This window comes from Aethalodelphis obliquidens, unplaced genomic scaffold (assembly GCF_003676395.1).
Source record: "Aethalodelphis obliquidens isolate GAN/ISIS:26980383/991018 unplaced genomic scaffold, ASM367639v1 scaffold21, whole genome shotgun sequence".
NCBI classification, from domain to species: domain Eukaryota; kingdom Metazoa; phylum Chordata; class Mammalia; order Artiodactyla; family Delphinidae; genus Aethalodelphis; species Aethalodelphis obliquidens.
This window is the reverse complement of record NW_020837965.1, coordinates 16,932,113-16,952,002: the sequence shown is the minus strand read 5'-3', so window position 1 is coordinate 16,952,002 and position 19,890 is coordinate 16,932,113. Positions and strand designations below refer to the sequence as shown.

Sequence of the window (19,890 nt, the reverse complement as noted above, 5' to 3'; positions counted from 1 at the left end):
TGTGTGTGTGTGTGTGTGTGTGTGTGTGTGTGTGTGTGTGTGTGTGTAGCAGCTTGGGGGGAGGGAGCAGGCACACTGTGTCCTCGGCCCACCTCCCCGCCACGCGGGGACAGGCTGGCCCTGCCAGGACAGCACTGGGTGCGTGTGGGGAGACCCAGCCTGCCTGGCAGGGAGCCCCTTCCTTCAGCCGGGGGACCTGCCCGACCCCTCCCTTGCTGGGCCTTCCTTCAGACCTCGCCCCTCTCAAACCCCGACGGGAGCAGCCTTCCCAGCCAGGAACCCAGCGAGACCAGGCCTCCACCACCTCCTCTGCACCCCCCACGGCTCCCGTGCCAGCCAGCACCAGGGCAGGCGCCACTCATGGATCCAAGTCACACTCAGACAGGCCACTCCAAGGAAACTCCCCAACCTGCCGACCCGGCCGCGCACGCTACCAGGAAGCCAGGGGTCCTTCCCCAAAGTGGGCTCCCAAAAGACACGTGCTTTTTGCAACACCAGTTTTTCAAAAACCACCCCACAGCGGTGAAGACATTTTCTTCCAGGCACTTGATCAGGGTGATGACCCAGAAGTCTCCATTCTGGGTCTTTGTTTCTTATGAAAGTATATTCTAGACTGTTGTATCAGAGGAAAGAAGAGCCGTCTCATCTCCGACTGGCACTCCAATATCGCTCCAAGACACCTGTTGGCCAGTAATTCAGGGAATCACTGAGTGTCAGGAGGAGCAGGGTCCTTAGAGGTCACTGAGTTTATTTCTCAGATGGGAAAACTGAGGCCAAGGGAGAGTAAGGGACTTGCTCCCTAGAGTACAATCCCAGATCAGCAGAAGGCACGGGACCCTAGGGTAAGCTCCAGCCCTACGGATGTTCCACAGCACGCAGTCCCCAAGCATCTTCCAAATCAGCAAAGGACGACACAACTAGGTCAACTCTCTGATTGCCAGGTGTGGCAGGGACGGGAGAGGGGCCGAAGGGGACACAAAATGGATAAATTCCACTGAAGCAGCTTGAGCAGTGTTTCCAACTTTCCTCTAGCAACTTTTTATTTTGCCCAAAGGACATTAAAACCTAACTACCACCATCAACGTGCCCAATCATTTCATAAAAGAAAGGAAGCTTAATACGGCAAAAAGATGTAACCTCAGAATAAGGAACAGTTCTGCCCAAGAAAAGATAGCTTGGCAACCCTGGCTGACACACACACACACACACACACACACACACAAAACACAACAACACCTTATTCTCCCAGTTTCTCAGTGGACCACAGACCTTCATTTGGGACCCACTGACCAGCCAGGGTTCCCCCAGATCCTGTACACCCAGCCGACTGCATTCTTTTGGTTGAGGACGCATGTCTATCCGTGACCCAGAGCTTCACCTTCTCCCAGCCTCTCTTCCACAGAAATGAGGGACACAGACAGGGAGGATAAAATGAGGGGAGGGGGGTCCCTACTCAATTCCCTGGGTGGCCAGTCCCCTCCTTGTTCCAGACTAGGAGAGGGGTGTGGTGGCCTCGGCCTCACCTCTTGCTGCAGAAGGGGAGTTGGATTCCTCACCTCCCTGATCTGGGCCCTCCTACCCCTGAGGTCTGGGCCGCCCTGCAAATAGTTCCAGAAGTTCAGGTGCTTCAGGATACAAAAGAGAAAGCTGCGAGGCGATTTTTAGAATCCTGTTCAGTATACCATCGTTTTCAAGCATCTACTGAGTGACAACTGTGGGCAGGACAGAAAGATACGGAACAGTTCTGATCCCTCTTAATTGGAGGTTTATAATCTAAATAGGAAGACATAATATTTTAAAGGGGTTTTGGCTTCTCTAAAATCTCCAGCTGGCATGGATGGAAGGCTGCATGGAGGATGTGGCGGCGTCCCAAGGATAAGATGATTCCTGACCCCTAGCTCACTTCTAAAGGCAACTCCCGGGACTTCCCTGGTGGCGCAGGGATTAAGAATCCGCCTGCCAATGCAGGGGACGAGGGTTCGATCCCTGGTCCGAGAAGATCCCACATGCCACAGAGCAACAAAGCCCGTGCGCCACAATACTGAGCCTGCGCTCTAGAGCCCGCGAGCCACAACTACTGAGCCGATGCACCACAACTACTGAAGCCCGCAAGCCTAGAGCCCGTGCTCAACAACAAGAGAAGCCACCACAATGAGAAGCCCGTGCACCGCAACGAAGAGTAGCCCCCGCTCGCCGCAACTAGAGAAAGCCCGCACACAGCAATGAAGACCCAATGCAGCCAAAAATAAATAAATAAAAGAAAAAAAGAGGGCTGCCTTTATAAAAATAAATAAATAAAGGGGACTCTCTAGTGGAAGGTAGAGAGCAAGGGACAAACAGGAAGTTTGGGTCTTTTCTGAGTCACCTCTCCCGTGTTGGGGCTCTTTCTGGGCATATAGGTGCCCCAAACTCCTAGAGTAACCTGGGATGAGGATGGGTCCCCATGGGCAGTCCCCTTCATACTCCTTGCCCCTTTCCATCAATCCCTCTCTGGCCCAAACTTGCCTTTCTTGTTCCCTGGATCCCCGCTATCTGATAACCAGGGGGTAGACCCCCTCCCTCCCGAGTCCCACTCTAACTGTCCCACCTGCAAGCCTTTGCTCAGGCACTTCCCTCCTCTGAACCTGCCGGCCCCACCCCCTTCACCGCTGCTCATTTGTCACTGCCTGGACGACACAACCTAGGGGACGACTCTCACTCAGGAGAGAATCTCGCCATGACAGATGGAATCTGGGAGGGGTCGGAAGGACGGAATTTGTGGTTGTCTTGCACCCGTTCTCCCCTTCCCTCTGCTCTGGCCCATGGCTGGGAGGCACCGCAGGCCAGCTCAGACTCCCGTCTATTAAAGGGAGCTCCTGGGGGGCCTGAGAGGGCAGCCAGGGCCCAGGGTGGGTGCCCCTCTTCAAATATCACACCCATTCCCGGCTGGTTTCCGATTTGGTTTCCTGATCTCCTAGATTAAAACGCAGGCGTCCTTGTATTTTAACACTTGCTGTTTCAGTGAAGACCACAGTATAGGCCTTTCTCACCTTCTGAGATGGCCCACACTGTCTGTGGAGTGTGTTTCTCACTTCTTACCTATCACTTTGTCTCACTGAATCCTTTCTGGGATGAGACATCAAGAACCTGAGCTTCATTAAGTCCTGAAACCAGGTGTGTGATCTCAGTTGGAAGACTGGGGGTTTTGGCGGGGTTCTAGTCCCGGCACGTGGGTTCAAGTCCCAGTCTGAGGTGCACGGTTTCAGAATGACATATAAAACAAGACTACCACAGTATTTTGCTATATTCTCAAATTTTCTACAAAGAACACGTGTTGTTACGTGTGTAATTTTTTTTTTTAAGCAGTAAATGACAAAACCACCATGAGATACCACTTTGCACCTACGAGGCTACTAGTTAAAATAAAAAAGACAAGAGGATGGGCTTCCCTGGTGGTGCAGTGGTTAAGAATCTGCCTGCTAACGCAGGAGACACGGGTTCGAGCCCTGGTCTGGGAGGATCCCACATGCCGCGGAGCAACTAAGCAGGTGCGCCACAACTACCAAGCCTGCGCTCTAGAGGCCGCGAGCCACAACTACTGAAGCCCGCGCGCCTAGAGCCCGTGCTCTGCAACAAGAGAAGCCACTGCTATGAGAAGCCCGCGCACCACAACAAAGAGTAGCCCCCACTCAGAGCAACTAGAGAAAGCCTGCGTGCAGCAACAAAGACCCAACGCAGCCAAAAATAAAAATAAATAAATTTATTTAAAAAAAAAAAAGACCACAGTATAGGGACCAAGGCCCAGGATAAGGCCTGTCAGGTGGTAGGGGAGATGGGAAGGGGGCCACGGGCAAATGTGCTGAGACTCCCCTATCCCAAGCAGCCCCTGTGCCCCCATCCCCTGCACTCCTACTTGCTTCCCAGGGGTGCACTGGGGCTTCTCAGGGCCTGAATTGAAGGCTTAAGCTGGTGAGGTACCTTTTGCTTCCTGTGGGCCAGAGTCTCTTTTAGGGTCTGGAAGGGGGTCGGTATCCCAGCTGAGTACCAGCCAGAACCACCTGGGAGCATTAGCCCCTGACGGCAAAGAAACCCGGGGCAGTGAGCAGAGCGGTAGCTGGGACCCTGAATTCATCACTGGATCCTGTTCTGGGTGGGCCTTGCCCAGGAAGAGTCCCCATTTTAGAGCTGGGAGTGGCTGAGAGGCTCCTCAAGGGGACCTGCAGGCCCCCTGCATTATGTCAGGCATGAGGCAGAAAGCCAGGGCTCTCGCAAGCCCTGAGGCCTTGTGCAGGCAGCCCCTTGCAGGCCCAAGGCTCAGGACACCCGAGTCCTAGGCCCAGCTCCCCTGACCTTGGGCCAGGCACTTCCTCTTTCTGGGTCTCCGTTTCCTTGTCATCATATCAGGGGATTGGATGGGGTCTGTAATGGCCACATTTTTTCCAAGAGTGGAATCCTTTTTCAAATAAAATCTTAAACAGACCCTCAACTGATCAAACATATGAAAGTGCGTGGGCTCTGAGCACACACATCCGCAGGACCCTGCCGTCCAGTTCGGCGTCTGGCCGCCTGGCACTCACAGCTTCACCCACATCATCCCGACGCCTCTGTCTCCCACCTCGCCTCCAATCAACCCGCGCATCTTGCGGCTCCAGCTTCTCACATCTCCACTGCCCGCTCCACCCGGGGCCCCAGCCCTCTCTCCTGGCCACCACAGGCCCCCCCCTCTTCTTCTGTTCCTGTTTCCCCCTACAGCCTGTCCTCAATACAGTCCAAATCCAAACCAGGTCACCTCTCTGTGGCCCCTGTTCACTCAGAGCACCCTCCAGAGCCTCTACCCACAGACTAGCCTTCTTCTGGCCTCTTCTCCCTCACTCCACTCCAGCCTCTCTGTGTCCAACACACAGACCACACCCCACACCCCCCAGGGGCTTGACTCACTCTCCCCACTTCCTTCAGGCCTCGGCTAAACACCGTCTTCTTGGAGTGGCCTTCCCTGACCACCTGCTACAGCACAGCCCCCAACCCTGACTTTCTGTCTTCTGGGAAAGTCACCTGCAAGCCGCCAGGGGCTTGGTTTAATGCTGGGCCCCCGCGTCCACCTAACGCAGATACTATTCGTTGAACGAACTTGAATGAATGGAGGGAGAAAAGTGTCTTCGTCCAGAGTACTGGGCAGCCTGTCGGCATTTTCTCCCCAGACAGTCTTTTCAACAAGAAGTAGACAGAGAGCTTGCTTGCCAAGATCCTCATACGCCTATTCCAGGGGTCTAACTTTCAAGCGACCCCCACCTAGCCCCTGGGTGTGGGGTGGAAGGCGTTCCCCTAGCTGTCTGGACATCATATTCTGCCAGCAAGGAGGTGGGGGCTTCGGGAGCCAGGTGGAAAGATGAGCTCTGATAAGGACTCAGGACCCAGCCCTGAGTGGTCGGCAAGCTCTGTGGGTGGCCTGGGGGTGAGGGGTCATAGATTATTGGTCCTCGTCATCTTTGGGCACTGCAACACAGGTAGGTGTGCAGCCCAGGGAACAGAGGATGCAGGGGTGCGCCTGGGAACTGCCTTCTAGTATTTGAGAGCCAAGAAGGATTGGGCTCCTCTGAACAGGGTTTCTAATGGTAGAAGTTAGAAGGCAGACTTTCTTTGATATCTGCCTGTCAGAAAGGCTACCACAGTGGTGGCAAGTTCTCCATCACTGGAGGTATGCAAGTGCCTTTCAGGAATGTTGTCAAAGGGATTCCTGTACTGGGTGCAAGGTTAAATGAGATACTATCTCATTTAACTCTTCCAACCCCAAAGGTCCTCTTAAATAAAGCGACGTTTTTAGCAACAAACCAATATTCATCTAATATTTATGATATGCCAGACGCTGTTCTAAGCAGGCTTGTGTTGGTGTGTTAACACTTAGCTGCCTGTGGACAGCTACTTAAATATTAACTCATCCAATCCTCATAACCAATCTTAAGAAGTAGGTGTTATTATTATCGCCATTTTACAGACCTGGCCGAGGACAGTTAAACAGTCAGCAAACAGAGGGGTTACACTCAACAAACGATAATAGTTGTAATAATAATTATTAAACGTTTGCCCATGGGCCCATGGGCAAAACTTCTTATGCATTATTTCATTTAATCCTCAAAACAACTCTAAAGGCTGGTTACTATTACTTATCTTCGTTTTCTAGATAAGTATTGAGGCATGGAGGGGTTAAGTAACTGGCCTAGTAATGAACAAAGAAAGGCAAGGAAGTGGGTAAGGAGAGGTCATCCTGGGGGAAATATGGGAAGTCAGAGAGATCAGGACCCTGGCCCCTCACTTCCCCTTCCTTCCTGGGAAACTCCTGCTAGCTCCACCCATCAGTACTGGGTGTGGTAGATACTTGCCCCTGGGGGAGGCCCCCCTCCGCAACAGAATTTCCAGCTCCTCCAGCGGATGGCATTTGTCTTTCCACTTCCAGAGGAAAGCATCTAGGCAGGGCTTCCCAGCTGGGGCGGAAATGGGGGAGCGGGGACGAGGGAGACATTCAGATCTAGTTGCATCACAGGCCCCTCTGAGACACTCCCCCCACTAGCGTGGGGGCCAGTCACCTCCAGCTGCCCCCCAATTCGGGACTGCACAAGAACAGCTCACCCCTCCGTTTCACACAGCAGAGAACTGAGGCCCTGGGAGCCGAGGTCAGGAGCTAGGCCAGCGAGCAGCTGGCTGTCCATCACAGCAGTAGCCCGGGACTTTTAAACCAAAAAGCCAGGACTGGCTTCCCCGGGGGCGCCCATCAACCTTAGCCCCTAGAAAGGTTCTAAGAGGCTTTCCCAGGAATCCGCCTTTGAACCAGAGCCTCCTCACCCCCCTGAAGCTTCCCGGGACGTTGGCTGGGCTGGGTGGCACGAGGGAACCTACTTCGGGAGCACAGCCCTGAGCAATGTCCACAAGTCCGAGGTTGTGAGCTGGGGGGTGAGGGACATGAAACTAACTAGACGCCACAGACCCCTCTGGAAAGCTAGTTCCCAAACCGGTTCGGCTTCACGCATTCCAAGCTGTGCCTTCTCCCGGTGTGTGTGTGAAGGGGGGAAATCCCGGAGGCCACACGCAGTTCGTGCACCCTGGACCCTCCCCAAGCCCTGGGTTTCGCAAAGGCCGGTCCGAAGGTCACTGTCCTTAGACCTGCAAGAGGGGTGGGGGAGGGGCTCCCGGTGGGTCCTCGGTGTAGGCGGGCTGGTCAGCTGTTAGGCCGCGGGCGTCCAAACTTACGGGGACCCGGGACCGCCACCCCTTGCCCTACCGAGCTCCAGCCCCCGAGGACGCCCACGGGGCACAGGCGGATCGGCGGGTGCGGGAGGTTGTGGGGGCCCGGACCGCGAGTGACTGCATCTGAAGTTCAGGCGGGACCAGAGCCCGGGGAGGGGCCGCGTCCACACAGCCCCTCCGCTTCGACTCTGACTGGTAGAGGCGCCCCTCTGGCACCCACCAACCTAGCCGCCGAACGTGCCAGCTGCTTTTCCGGCGAGCGACAGCTGGGCTTAAAAGTTTCGCCAAGTCTCGGAGTACGGCAGAGGCACCAGGGCCGCCCCCTTCCGCGAAGAACCGGGAGACCGGCCTTGGCCGTGGCCAGGGGTTCGGTCTCAGTCCGACACCCCGAGGTCCCGCAGCCGGGGCTACTCCGGAGCTCCGAGCACCCTCGGGGGCGGGGAGGGGCAGTTGGGCGGGAGGGACGCGGGCCGAGCGGAGCCCTGGGGTACCGAGGGAGGAGGGGGCGCCGACCCCGGACTCACCCCGCGGGGTCCGCGCACTCGGGCGCCCCGGCCCGTCGGATCATGCCGCCAGCAGCTCCGGGACGGTGAACGCAGGGGCTCAGGCACCGGGCGGCGCGGGCCGCGGGGCCCCGGGCGCCCGCATGCCCCTGGCGCTGCCCTGGGGAAGGGCCCGCGCGGGCACCGCCGCCAGCCCCGCGCGGAGTCGGGAAGCCACAGCCGCCGCGGCCGCCACGCTCTGGGGCGCTCGCTCCCTCTACTTCCTGTATCGGAGCGAGCGGGGCTTTCAGGAAGAGGCTGGCCTTGGTGGTCAAGAGGTTTTTTTTGTCAAAAGCCTTTCGGCGGCAGCTCGCAGCCCGGAGCCCCCCAGGGGCACACGGGAAACCCCGAGAGCCGCGCCCGCGGGGCCGGACCTGGCGGCGGGGGATGTCGGGCCGGGGCGCCGGGCGCGGGCGCCCAGCCGTGGGGTGCTGCCTCCGCCGCTCCGGCGTCTCCCGGAGACCCGGGAGAAAAACTTAGAGAAAAGTTTCCAGCTTGGCGAAGAGTCGCGTGGGAAGGAAGGCGCTCCCGCTCGGGACCGGCAGGTGGGGAAGCCAAGAACTTTACGCAGGGCACTCTCCCGCTTTACCTCCTGCCCGAAGGAGCCTCGAAATCGCCACTAGACAGCCTCAGACCAGAGGCAGGGCGCCTCCTCCACATCTCTGACAGGTGGCCATGCTGCCTTCTCTTGGATGCCTCCACTGACGATGAACTCACTACCTCACAAAGCAGTCTGTTCCTCCACCAAGCCAGGCGTCTGATTCACCTATCCTGGGTACCACACCTAGATGGGAGCAGATGGAGAAAGTCAGTCAGTTTACACAAATACAACTACAGCAACTCTGGTGGGACCAGGAGGCCTCTCCTCTAAATGCCTGGGCACTAAAAACTGCCTCCTGGGCCCGGGTTGCCCTCAGAACATTTCCCAGGAGTGGTCAGCACTGCACCCTACAGGGTGACCTCAGTCTAATGCAGGGTTTCTCAGCTTTGGCACTATTGATATTTGGGGCCAGATAATGCTTTATTGTTGGAGCTTGTAGGATGTTTAGCAACATCCATGGCCTCTGCCCACCCTGCCAGTAGCATCACCGTCTTCTTGTAACAACCAAAAATGTCTCCAGACATTGCCACATGTCCCTGGGGGCCAAAATCATCCCGGTTGAGATCCACTTATCTAACTCCTTTATTTTATAGATAAGGAAACTGAGACCTAAAGAGAGGAGGTGACTTGCCCCAGGCCACACAGCAAGTTGAGGTGCAGACAGGACTGACACCCAGGGCTCTGGTAGAAACATCCAGAGACCTCTTTGCCCTCCATACCCCTGCTTGTTTACCTGCACGAGTGATAGTAGAAATAGGGCAGTACTCCAGAGTGCCATTATTAGTCCTTTGCTGTTCCTAAAATAAGTCTGTAGGCTACTCCCAGGGCTCCCTGGGCCCCAGGGACGAGGTCCATCTAACTCTCACACCTAGAGTCGTCTTTCAGATCCTTCTAGGCTGACCTGGACTGTGCGCAACCTCACTCTTCCATGGCCCCCACAAATAAGGTTTCCTTCAGCTCCCTGGACCACCCCTGAGAAACTCAGGACAAGCTCCTCAAAGCCTGGGTTCCATGGAACCAGCCCCGAAGCTCTCACCACGTCCCCTCAGAGGCCTCCACAAGGCCCACTGTTCACCTGCCCTGTGAAGATGAAATTCCTCAGGGGGACACCGGATGGGACCCCCACCCTGACCCTGTTGCTAGTAACTGACCGAGGAAGAGGTTGCCAAGACTAAAATCTGAGAAGCCCCTTTCAGTTGTGGCCTCTGCCACCCTTGTCCTTAGATCCCTTCCTGGGTCCCCTTTTCACTCCCAAGTCCTCACCCCCACCACTTCTCTCCCTGGAATGGATCTCAGGACTCCTACTGGGAAGTGAAAATCTACTGCTGTTTGGGCCTGCAAGCTCTTTCCTTTACCCTCACCTTTTCTGGTTAACAGTACCCCAGTACCTGGTTTCCATTTAAGGAGTCACCCCTCCTTTGTTGGGTTCAGGTGGAGATAACAAGATTCTACCCCCATTTTAGAGGGAACACATGATTCTAGTCTGGCCAATCAGAGCCTTGCACTTACCAGGCCCAGTGATTGGCTCATGGATGAGCACATAACCAAAGTTAGGCCAATAAGATCCCTCCCTGGGACTTTTTGTCGGCACTGTCAGGAAATGCCAGCAATCTTTCCCCCCACCCCAAGCTGGCCTGATGCTGAGAGAGTGTAACCTTGGGGCAGCCCAGCAACCACCTGGGCCACCATGTGGTAAAATTGTGCTCAAGAAGACAGCCAAGATGGAGGAAAGCGATGCAGAGAGAGACTATGCCCTATTGACATCCTTTGAGGCCTAGATTCTGAGATGCTTAAAGCCAGATGCACCATTAGACATCTCAGGTATGAGAACCAATACAGTCCTTTTTATTTTCTTTTCCTTTTTTAAAAGCTCGAATGCAATCTGAGTCAGGTTTCTGCTAGTCATCACCCAAAGACTCCAGGCTGTCCATGATTGCAGCCCCTCCCTCTGCCTTTCACTCCCTGCTGGGTCTGGAGGATGTCCAGTTGTGGCAGGACTGTAGGAATGCAGAGGTAAACACTTCAACTTATTGTCCCCAAATATAAGGGGCTGGCTTGCCTCTCTGGGGTCCTCATGGAGTGGCTCTCACCTCCACATGCTCCTCAGGCTTCCCCTCCCTCTGCACAAGTGAGGGCAAATAGACTCATTCTAGAGGAGGAGTGTGGGAATTTGCAGGGGAAGGTCACCTCCAGGAGGTCAACTCCAAGCCTTGCTAGAGTTTCTGGGGACTATTCGTGAAGAAAAACGTTTCACAGCACAGTCCTGTTTTTTAAAACCTGCCAAAACCTTGCTCTGGGTTGGATTACAGACTTTGAGGAAACAGAGCATATTCGTTCAACAGAAATTTTCCTACTATATAGAGTAGTTGTTGAGAGTAGGGGCTTGAGTCAAGCTGCCAGGGTTCAAATCCCAGCTCTGCCACTTAGTGGCTGTGTAACCTTAGGCAAACTACTTCACCCCTCTGTGCCTCGTATTCCTCATCTGTGAGATGGGATAATAATAGTGCCTACCTCATAGGGATTCTGTGAATGTTGCATGAGCTAACGTGAGGGGCTTAGAACAGAGCCTGGCATGTAGTAAGTACTCAATAAGTAGTAACTATTATTTGTGCTATGACTAAGCACAAATGTATCAGTCAGGTCTCACAGGAAACAAATAGCACTTCTGATTAGGATTAATTGAGGAGGATTTAATAAAGGTGTAGGAAGTACAAGGGACTGTGCTGTAACTCTCAGATCCGTCACCTTTCTCAGCCCAAAGATGAGGAGAGGCAGTGGTTACGAGACCCAGAAGCAGAGAGTCCTGTCCTGTAGAAAGGCCACCAGGGGAGAGGCTCAAGCACCCTCAGTCCAGGGACGCAGGAAAAGAAATGGTCTGAATCTCCTCCCTCCCAGTAGTCCCCCAGTAGCCAAAGCCAGCTGGAAGCCAGAGGACTTGGGAGCCCGTGGGTCAGTCCCTATGGATGTGGAGTCCTTACAGGTCAGCCTCCTGGGGTGGAGAAAAGAACTGGGGTGGGGTGGAGTGGGGCAAGAGGGCAAAGCTGCGGAATAAGACAAACTGAGCTTAAACCCTACTGGGCTTTGGCTGGGAATCTTGGGCCAATGAGCCAAGGCACCAGACATGTGAGTCAAGCCGTCTCGATCCTCCAGACCAGCCCATCTGCTAACTAAATAGCGTGCAGTGAGCTCTGTCAATGTCACACGGAATAGGAGAATCACTGGACAAGCCCTGCCTGAATTCCTGACTGGGAAAATCGTGAAATCGAATAAAATGGTTGCGTTTGGGATACCTTGTTTTGCAAAAATAGATACAGAGAACAGCTTTCTTTCTGGGGCTTTTTCTATCTTCTTCTGACCCCTCAAAAGCTCCCACCTCTCTATGCCCTGTGACTTTGGGGAAATATTTTAAAAGAGGTGGAGAAAAGCTTTATTATGGCAAAATTAATCAGTATCCTTTGCATGAGCCAGGAACACAATATCTGCGCCCACTGGGTAGGGGCTGGGGTGACCTGAGAACCAGGCTCCGGAGAAAGTGGCAGCCTCTTCTCAGTTCTCCCCAGCAGACGCCCAGCAGGAACAAGGGCCTGTGCCTGCCTACAAGGCCTTACAATAAAAAACGAAAAAAGTGGGAATCTGGAATTATTTTTTTTTTGGCTGCGCCGGGTCTTTGTTGCTGGGCTTTCTATAGTTGCGGCGAGCGGGGGCTACTCTTCGTTGCGGTCCGCGGGCTTCTCATTGCAGTGGTTTCTGTTGTCGCAGAGCACGGGCTCTAGGCGCACGGGCCCTAGAGCGCACGGGCTTTAGCAGTTGTGGCACACAGGCTCAGTTGCTCCATGGCATGTGGGATCTTCCTGGACCAGGGATCAAACCCGTGTCCCCTGCATTGGCAGGCGGATTCTTAACCACTGTGCCACCAGGGAAGTCCCTGGGAATCTGGATTTTTTTATAGGACTGTTTCAGATTTCTGAAACATCACACTGGCTAAAGAAGTATTTCTAAGCCCAGTTACCCCATGGATGCTGGCTTGGGATCTGACCACACTCTGTACCTCCAGCCACTCTGGGACTCCATGTGGCAGGAAGGTGAATCTGACACAGGCATAGGTGTGCCTGGTGGAACCCCCAGGTGCACAGGGATTCCCCAGGTTCTGGAAGGGATGGGACCCTGACACATATGCTCTGGATCTCTCCCCTAAAACCGAGCAGAGTATCTTTAGCCCCAGTCTCTGGGATTCTACCTCATTGTCCTCTCTCTGCAGGTCTCTGTCTTTCTTCCCTCCTCTCTGCAGACAGACCATCCCAATACCCTCAAGTTTCCAGGTCTCAGCCACCCCTTTATAGAGACTTACAGGCATCCTGTGCTCCCAATTCCAATTCTCTGGAGAGGTAACCTGATTGCCCCATCTTGGCTGTGAGGGGTAGGCAATCTCAGAGAGAAAGGGTGCTCGTGAGCTGAGGACACACCCCAAAAAGCTTTTAAAGCAGCCCCCAATCTGGATTATTGGGACAGCTTCTTGTCTGATGTCTCACTTCCCCTTGGCCAGCCCTACCCATCCCTACGGCAGAAACTGAAGGTTTCCAGTATCTGTCTCAGGGAACCTCTCTCCTGCCCAGTCACCGCATTGGTTCATCTGACTCCGAGGTTTGTCTCTGAAGCCTGTCTGCTCCCCACTGAGGTGCCCTCTTAACCTGCACTTGTTATATATTTCTAGACACTAGAATGTTCTCATGCCTCTGCTATCCTTAGTGTGAGTGCCGGCTCCCTAGGAGCAAGGAATATACCCTCCTTTTAAATTTTTTCTCTCCCTTCACCAGTATCCAGTGGAGGGCTCTGCAAACAGCAGGCACTTAATAATCTCTTGTTGGCTAAATAAAAATGACTTGTAACCAAGGAGAAAGGCTTCTCCATTTCTGAGTCCCGTGTCATCGTTTGGATTTTCCCTGCTTTGTGCTGTCAGAAGATGAGCTAAAATTAGGGTCAAGTATGTCCTTAATTCACACAAAGTTATGACACTAGTGAGTCTCTGGGAGGACATGGAAGGTCTGTCCTTGAGGAGCTTTCAAGCTAGTGGAGGAGACGCACCATAGGAGGATGCTCTTGGGTTTAAATGACAGAAAACCCTGACTCTAAGTGGATTGAGTACAAAGGAAATGGTCTGCCTCGTGTAACTCAAAGCCTGGCGATAAGGAAGTGCATCAGTTATCTACTGCTGTGTAACAAATTACTCCAAATTTAGCAGCTTCACACAACACATTCACTATCTCACAATCTCTGTGACTCGGGAGTCTTGGCACAATTTTGATGGTTGCCTCTGCTTCAGGGTCTCTCACAAGGCTGCAGTCAAGTTGTTGGCCAGGGCTGGTGTCTCGTCTGAAGGCTCAGCTAGGGAAGGAGCTGCTCCCAAACTCACATGGTTGTTGGTAGGATACAGTTCCTTGAGGGGCCTCAGTTCCTTACTGGATGTTAGCTGGAGGCCATCTTCAGTGCCTGGCCATGTGGAAATGGCCAGCACAGCCACTTGTTTTATCACAGTGTGCAAGCTGAGAAGGCAATAGAGAGAGTCTGCCAGCAAGACAGAAGTCACGGCCCATACAACCTAATATAGAAGTGGAATCCCATCCAGTGGTTAAGACTTCACCTTCCAGTGCAGGGGGTGTGGGTTCAATCCCCGGTCAGGGAGCTAAGATCCCACATGCCTCTCGGCCCAAAAAACAAAAACAAAAAACAGAAGCAATATTGTAACAAATTCAATAAAGACTTTTAAAATGGTCCACATCAAAAAAAACCTTTAAAAAATTGTGTCATATCTTTAGTCATTATGTTATGAAAAACACAAAAAATTGGGCAAATAGTCTTCCAGTTTTCAAAAACTATTGTCTGATTCTGCAGAGAAGTCATTCATGTCATCAATGAATGAGTAAAATTCTGACTACATCTTTACTGTTTTGCTTTGGTTGTACCCATTTGGTAAACAAAATTGTGTGATTTATAACATTCCTGTCATTCATCAGTTGCAACCGCAGGTTGGTTAGAGATACAAGAGTTTGGCAAAAAGCTGTGAAAGCATTCTGTGAGAATCAGTAGGCTCTGTAGAATTTATAGCAGAGTACTGCATATTTTATTATTTAAGAAAACAAGGCCATGAGTTACATGTATAATTCAAGTTGCTCCGACAATATGGTTCATAAAGATTCAGCGTGAGGGAATAATTTTTCAAGAAGACCATTTTCTTTCCTTGCTCCCTCCCCCACAGTGAAGGATAACCAGGGAGGCCTAAAGGAGGAGGCCACCCTTGGAGGGCCTTGAAGGATGCACACCAGCTGCAGGCAGGGGGAAGGCAGCTGGCTCAGGAAAGGCTCTCGCTCGCTTGGGCTGCACGTTCTTCCTCTTGGCAGTGCGGGGAGTGAGGGAATGGAAAGAGACTTTGAAACTGTCCTCTGAGAAACAAATCCACATTTTTGACAAGAGGCCAGATGATTGAACATTAACAGCTCATCATCTCTAAGTTGGCTCATCTACCAGAAGGCAAGCCAGGAGTTAGAAGCTCTTCTCTGGGAAGCAGAGCTCCTACTGTGTGCCAGGTCCTGCGACCCTACTGTGTACCAAGGTGGGGAAAGCGTTCCAAGGGCAAGGACACAAATGACATGATTTCTGCCCCACCTCCAGGAAATCCTCATGTTCTGATAGGTAGTCTTTAACTACGTCTGATTCATCCATGTGTGTCCAGGTTGGGGGCTCAGGACAGTTGAATAAACGAACTAAATGGATAACTAACTAGTACGGTGTGTTAGTTATCCATTGATGCTTAACAAACTACCCCCAGATTCAACAGCTTTGAACAATAATACTTTTTTTTTTTTTTAATTATACAGTTTCCATGAGTCAGGAATTCAGGAGCAGCTTAAATGCTTGGATTTGACTCAGGATCTCTCATGAGGTTGCAGGCAAGATGAAGTTAGGCAGCCACTTTGGGCTATAAGGCAGAAGCTATATGCTGAGGAACGAAGAGCCACAGTGGAGAAAGAGGCTGGCTCTCCAGCGCCATGGAGTGTCCCAACAGCCTGGACTGAGCACCCTCGTCTTCTACATGAGAGAAGAATAAAATCCTACCCTGTTTAAGCCACTGGTCTTTGGCGGTTTTCTGGAGAAGGGTTCCAACAGGTAGAAATAAGGGAAGGGCATCCTAGGGGGAGGTGACAGCGCCATGGGTAGACGTCTGGAGGTAGGACCCTACATAGCTCTCAAGATAGTGATGAGGGAAGAATGAGTTACTGCCTAAGAAAGCTTAAGTGCCCACCACTGAGAGGTGCTGTCATGGCTCAGGGTAGCTAACCCTCCTCGTTTGTCTTTTGCCTTGCGGACAAGGACTGTACCTTACACTTCTCTGTATAGCGTGCTTGGCAAAAAAGATGTTCTATCACAACGTGGGAGTGAGGCCGTGATTTCTATTTCACTTCTCCCTTTGGGGCTGTATCCTTCCTCTGAAAATCAAGTGTGGTGTCTTCAAGGCGTCTTCCTTGTGAGAAAACCCAGGGTGGTTCCTTTAGAATCATGGGCGGCAACAAGCGGCCAGTGTGAGAGGAAATCCGACCCAGCCCTGGTCTTCTTGGCCACAGTCCCAGGCTGGGCTTCTGCTGCCATCCCAGGTGAGAGTCCACAGAGGGGTGTGCACCCCGCAGGAGGCTCCTGGGACCTCAGGTTAAGAACATTCCCCACCGTGGACCCCCTGCCTTCAGGAGCTGCTGGGCGGCGGGCTGGGGGCTGGGGGGACACGCACTCTGGCTGCTTTGGAAACACACAGCACAGTTCCCTTTCAGCTCCACTCTTGCCCTCTGTGTGACCTTGGGGAAGTTTCTTAGCCTCTCTGAGCCCAAGTTTCTTCTTCTGCAATATGGGTGGAGGCATACCCCACAGCTGCTTGTGAAGATTATATGGAAGGTGGCTAGCTGCGTGTTGAGTAGCAGGCTTGTGACAAATGTCAGTTTCCCTTTAGTGACTTAGTTTTTTAATTTTTCCTTTATTGCTTTTTATAAGTGCAGAAGAGATGCCCAGCTCTGTGGGCTCTGCAGTGCCTTCCACCCTGTGCTCTGCCTCTGACAGGGGTGCCAAGAGGTGTGTTTAAGGAAGTTTGGATTCAATTCAGTTGCTATGAATTAACGCTGTCTCCTTGGACAAGGTCATGCTGAGGACTAGGAAGGAAGGTGTCACCCACAGAAGCCTCAGGTGCTGGTACCACAGTGTGTGACCCTCACAGGGGTGTTGGCCTAGGTCAGGGCTAGCTACATGACTTGTAGGACTTAGTGCAAAATGAAAATATGTGACCCCCTTGCTCAAAAAGCGTTACAGATTTCAAGACAGAGACAGCAGAACATCAAGCCAAGCACGAGACCCGTCTAAGCGTGGGCTCTGTAAATGCAAAGGTCACATGTCCCTGAATCTGGTCCCGGCCTGGGGTGACCAACCATCTTAGTTTGCCCTGGCCTGAGGGGTTTCCCAGGACATGGGACTTTCAGTGCTGCACCTGGAAGGTTCCAGCTTGGTCACAGCACCTCTATCCCTTGCTGGTGAGCCTTGCTGGTCCTGTGGGCCCCTCAGCCCCCCCCCCAGCTCTGTGGCCCGGAGGCCCACGTCCGTGGTGGTTTGTGGGTCAGGAGCCCCACAGGAGGTGCTCTGCCCACCCTGGACTCTGCTGCTCAGCCGGCTGGCTGTAAGCGCCACGCACCACGCCTCCTGCCAGAGGCCACAAGGCAGAATGTGGCAAGTAGTAAAGAGAAAAGAGTTGTGACCCTTGTTAAGGGACAGGCAGGCTTTATTCAAGGAGGGCCATCGCTGTGGGTGTGGGGACCACGGCAGCGGAGGCTTGCAGCTGGGGAGAGAGATCGGGCTCCAATCTGAATACAACAAGGAAAAGTGGGCGTTTATGCCCAAGGAGCAGGGTGGGGATCAGTGGATGGAAAATTACTAAGGAGACGTCACGCGTGAGAGGGATTCTGACTAAACTGACCTAATGGGATTCCTACTGAAGGCAGGCAGTGTGATCAGACATCACCTGGCATCAGTGGAGGACGAGAAACCTGATCAGATACCGAGATGGATCAGTACGGAGGATGGGGGAATAACGCTGTGATGAACATAGGGGTGTATGTATCTTTTTGAATTCTTTGGATAAATACCCAGAAGTAGGATAGTTGGATGATACGGTAGTTCTAGTCTTAATTTTTCGAGGAGCCTCCATAGCGACTGTGCCAGTTTATATTCGTACCAGCAGTGTATGAGTATTGCTATTTCTTGCCTTTGTGATAATAGCCATTCTAACAGGCGTGAGGTGATATCTCATTGTGGGTTTGATTGCATTTCTCTAATAGTGTTGTTGAACAATTTTTTTCATGTGCCTGTTGGCTACCTGTATGTCTTCTTGGAAAAATGTCTATTCAGGTCCTCTGCCCTTTTAAAATTTGGGTTGTTTTTTGTTGTCGAGTTGCATGAGTTCTTTATATAGTTTGGATTTTAATCCCTTGTTGAATACGTGATTTGCAAATATCTTCTCCCATTTGGAAGGCTGTCTTTGCATTTTATTGATGGTTTCCTTTGCTGTGCAGAAGTTTTTCAGCTTGGCGTAGTCCTCTTTGCTTATTTTTACTTTTGTTTCTCTTGCCTGAGGAGACATATGCAGAATGCTACTGCTAAGATGGATGTCAAAGAGCATACTGCCCATTTCCTTCTAGGAGTTTTATGATTTCAGGTCTTACAGTCAAGTCTTTCATTCATTTTGAGTTGATTTTTGTGTATGGTAGAGATGGTGTTGACTGAAAGAAACACACCACCTAAAAGTTGAGAGTTACGTTTTATTCAGGGACCCTACTGAGGACTCTAGCCTGAGAATCAGCCTCTCAGCTAGCTCTGAGGAACTGTTCCAAGGAGGTAAGAGAGGAGTCAGGATGTATAGGAGTTTTTGCTGAAAACAAAAACAAAAACCCATGTAGTTGAACATCAAAAGATTACTGCTAATCACACAAAAAAATCTCAAGTTAATGATTTTAGTGCTTTTCTACATATGGGAAGATGCAAGAGTCTGGGTTCAGTGAAATTATTCCTTTGACAGGCATCTTAAGTATCTAGGGCCAGTATTCCTGTTTTTTTCCATCTTGAATTCCCCTGAGGGTGCACCATCGGGCTGGCTGTATTGATGCGGGCAACATTCGCTGTTTACTGAAATGGCGGGCAACATTTTTTTTTGTCCACAAAGTATTTGAACATCTCTGTCATATTTTCTCCACGTTAATTGCCTCTTTTATTTATTTTTTTTTAATTTTTAAAAATTTGTTTATTTTTGGCTGAGTTGGGTCTTTGTTGCTGTGCGCGGCCTTTCTCTAGTTGCGGCGAGCAGGGGCTACTCTTCATTGCGGTGCGCGGGCTTCTCATTGCGGTGGCTTCTCTTGTTGCAGAGCACGGGCTCCAGGCGCGCGGGCTTCAGTAGTTGTGGCTCACGGGCTCTAGAGCGCAGGCTCAGTAGTTGTGGCGCACGGGCTTCGTTGCTCCGCGGCACGTGGGATCTTCCCAGACCAGGGCTCAAACCCGTGTCCCCTGCACTGGCAGGCGGATTCTTAACCGCTGCGCCACCAGGGAAGCCCCACTGCCTCTTTTTAAATCATGAAATATTTGATGTGATTTGAACGTGTCCCCTTCTGCCTGGCTCACGTGTGGATATGTTATTCCCCATCCCTACTCCTGACTCTCCTCATCCATTAAGCCTCAGCTTGAGTCAACATCTCCCCTGACTGCCAGGATGATTGGGTGTCCCTTCTCTGTGCTCTTGCTGCCTGAGCTCACTCCCTCCCAGAACTTGGGGGCTCCCTGAAGTGACTGGCAGTAGGCCTTCCACCTCTGCAACCAGCAGTTGGTGCAGAGCAAGCCTTCAATACATGTTTACTGAATGACAGAATGCTTTGTGCTCTTTCTAGCTGTAAGGGCTGGTCTAAAAGATGTAATCTAGACACCCCCAAATGGGTGCCTTTTAATGGTTGAGGAGGCCATGGGTGAGTATATTTCAAATTGAGATTGTTCTAGAAAATTCCAAATGTATAATTGCCAAATAGTAATAGAAGTAAGCTTACAGACCAAAAAAAAAAAAAAAAAAAAAAGATTTAAAAACAAAACAGAAGCAGGTGGTTCATCCTGGCCTAGAGGCCTAGGAAGGCCTTGAAGGAAGAAGGGTGGGCCCTCCTCTGCAGGATAAAGGGTAGGGAAACCATTTCAAGCAGAGGTAACAGCAACATCTCTGAGGATAGGCAGAGTCATGCAAGATAAAAAGGAAGATATCGTCATCATGGTTGTGGAGGGTCTGAGATGGTCCATTGAGGCAACTGGGAGTCGTTAACTGCTTCTGAGCACGAAAGGGACAAATCAGATTTCTGCATTAAAAGATCCCTCTGGCTGCTGAGTGGAGGCGGGACTGGGAAGGGAGGGAGAGTGGAGGCAGGGAGGCTGGCTTGGAGCCTCTGGCCTGGACCAGGCGAACACTGACAGTGG

The 19,890-nt window shown here is 52.1% G+C and overlaps 1 protein-coding gene across 4 annotated transcripts in view; it reads right to left on the bottom strand.

Moving 5' to 3' along the window:
• Positions 1-8,460, bottom strand: part of RIN3 (Ras and Rab interactor 3) — a 118,472-nt gene extending 110,012 nt beyond the window's left edge. Inside the window, exon 1 of one of the 4 annotated variants that reach the window (XM_027120398.1) lies at positions 8,350-8,460. In XM_027120398.1, the coding sequence (XP_026976199.1) occupies positions 8,350-8,420 (71 nt within the window). In that variant the 5' untranslated portion in view covers positions 8,421-8,460. Of the gene's footprint in view, positions 1-7,742; positions 8,232-8,349 lie in introns of those variants that run through there. The other 3 variants (XM_027120397.1, XM_027120394.1, XM_027120395.1) reach the window with 3 other exon arrangements.
• Between the last annotated feature and the right edge of the window lie 11,430 nt (positions 8,461-19,890).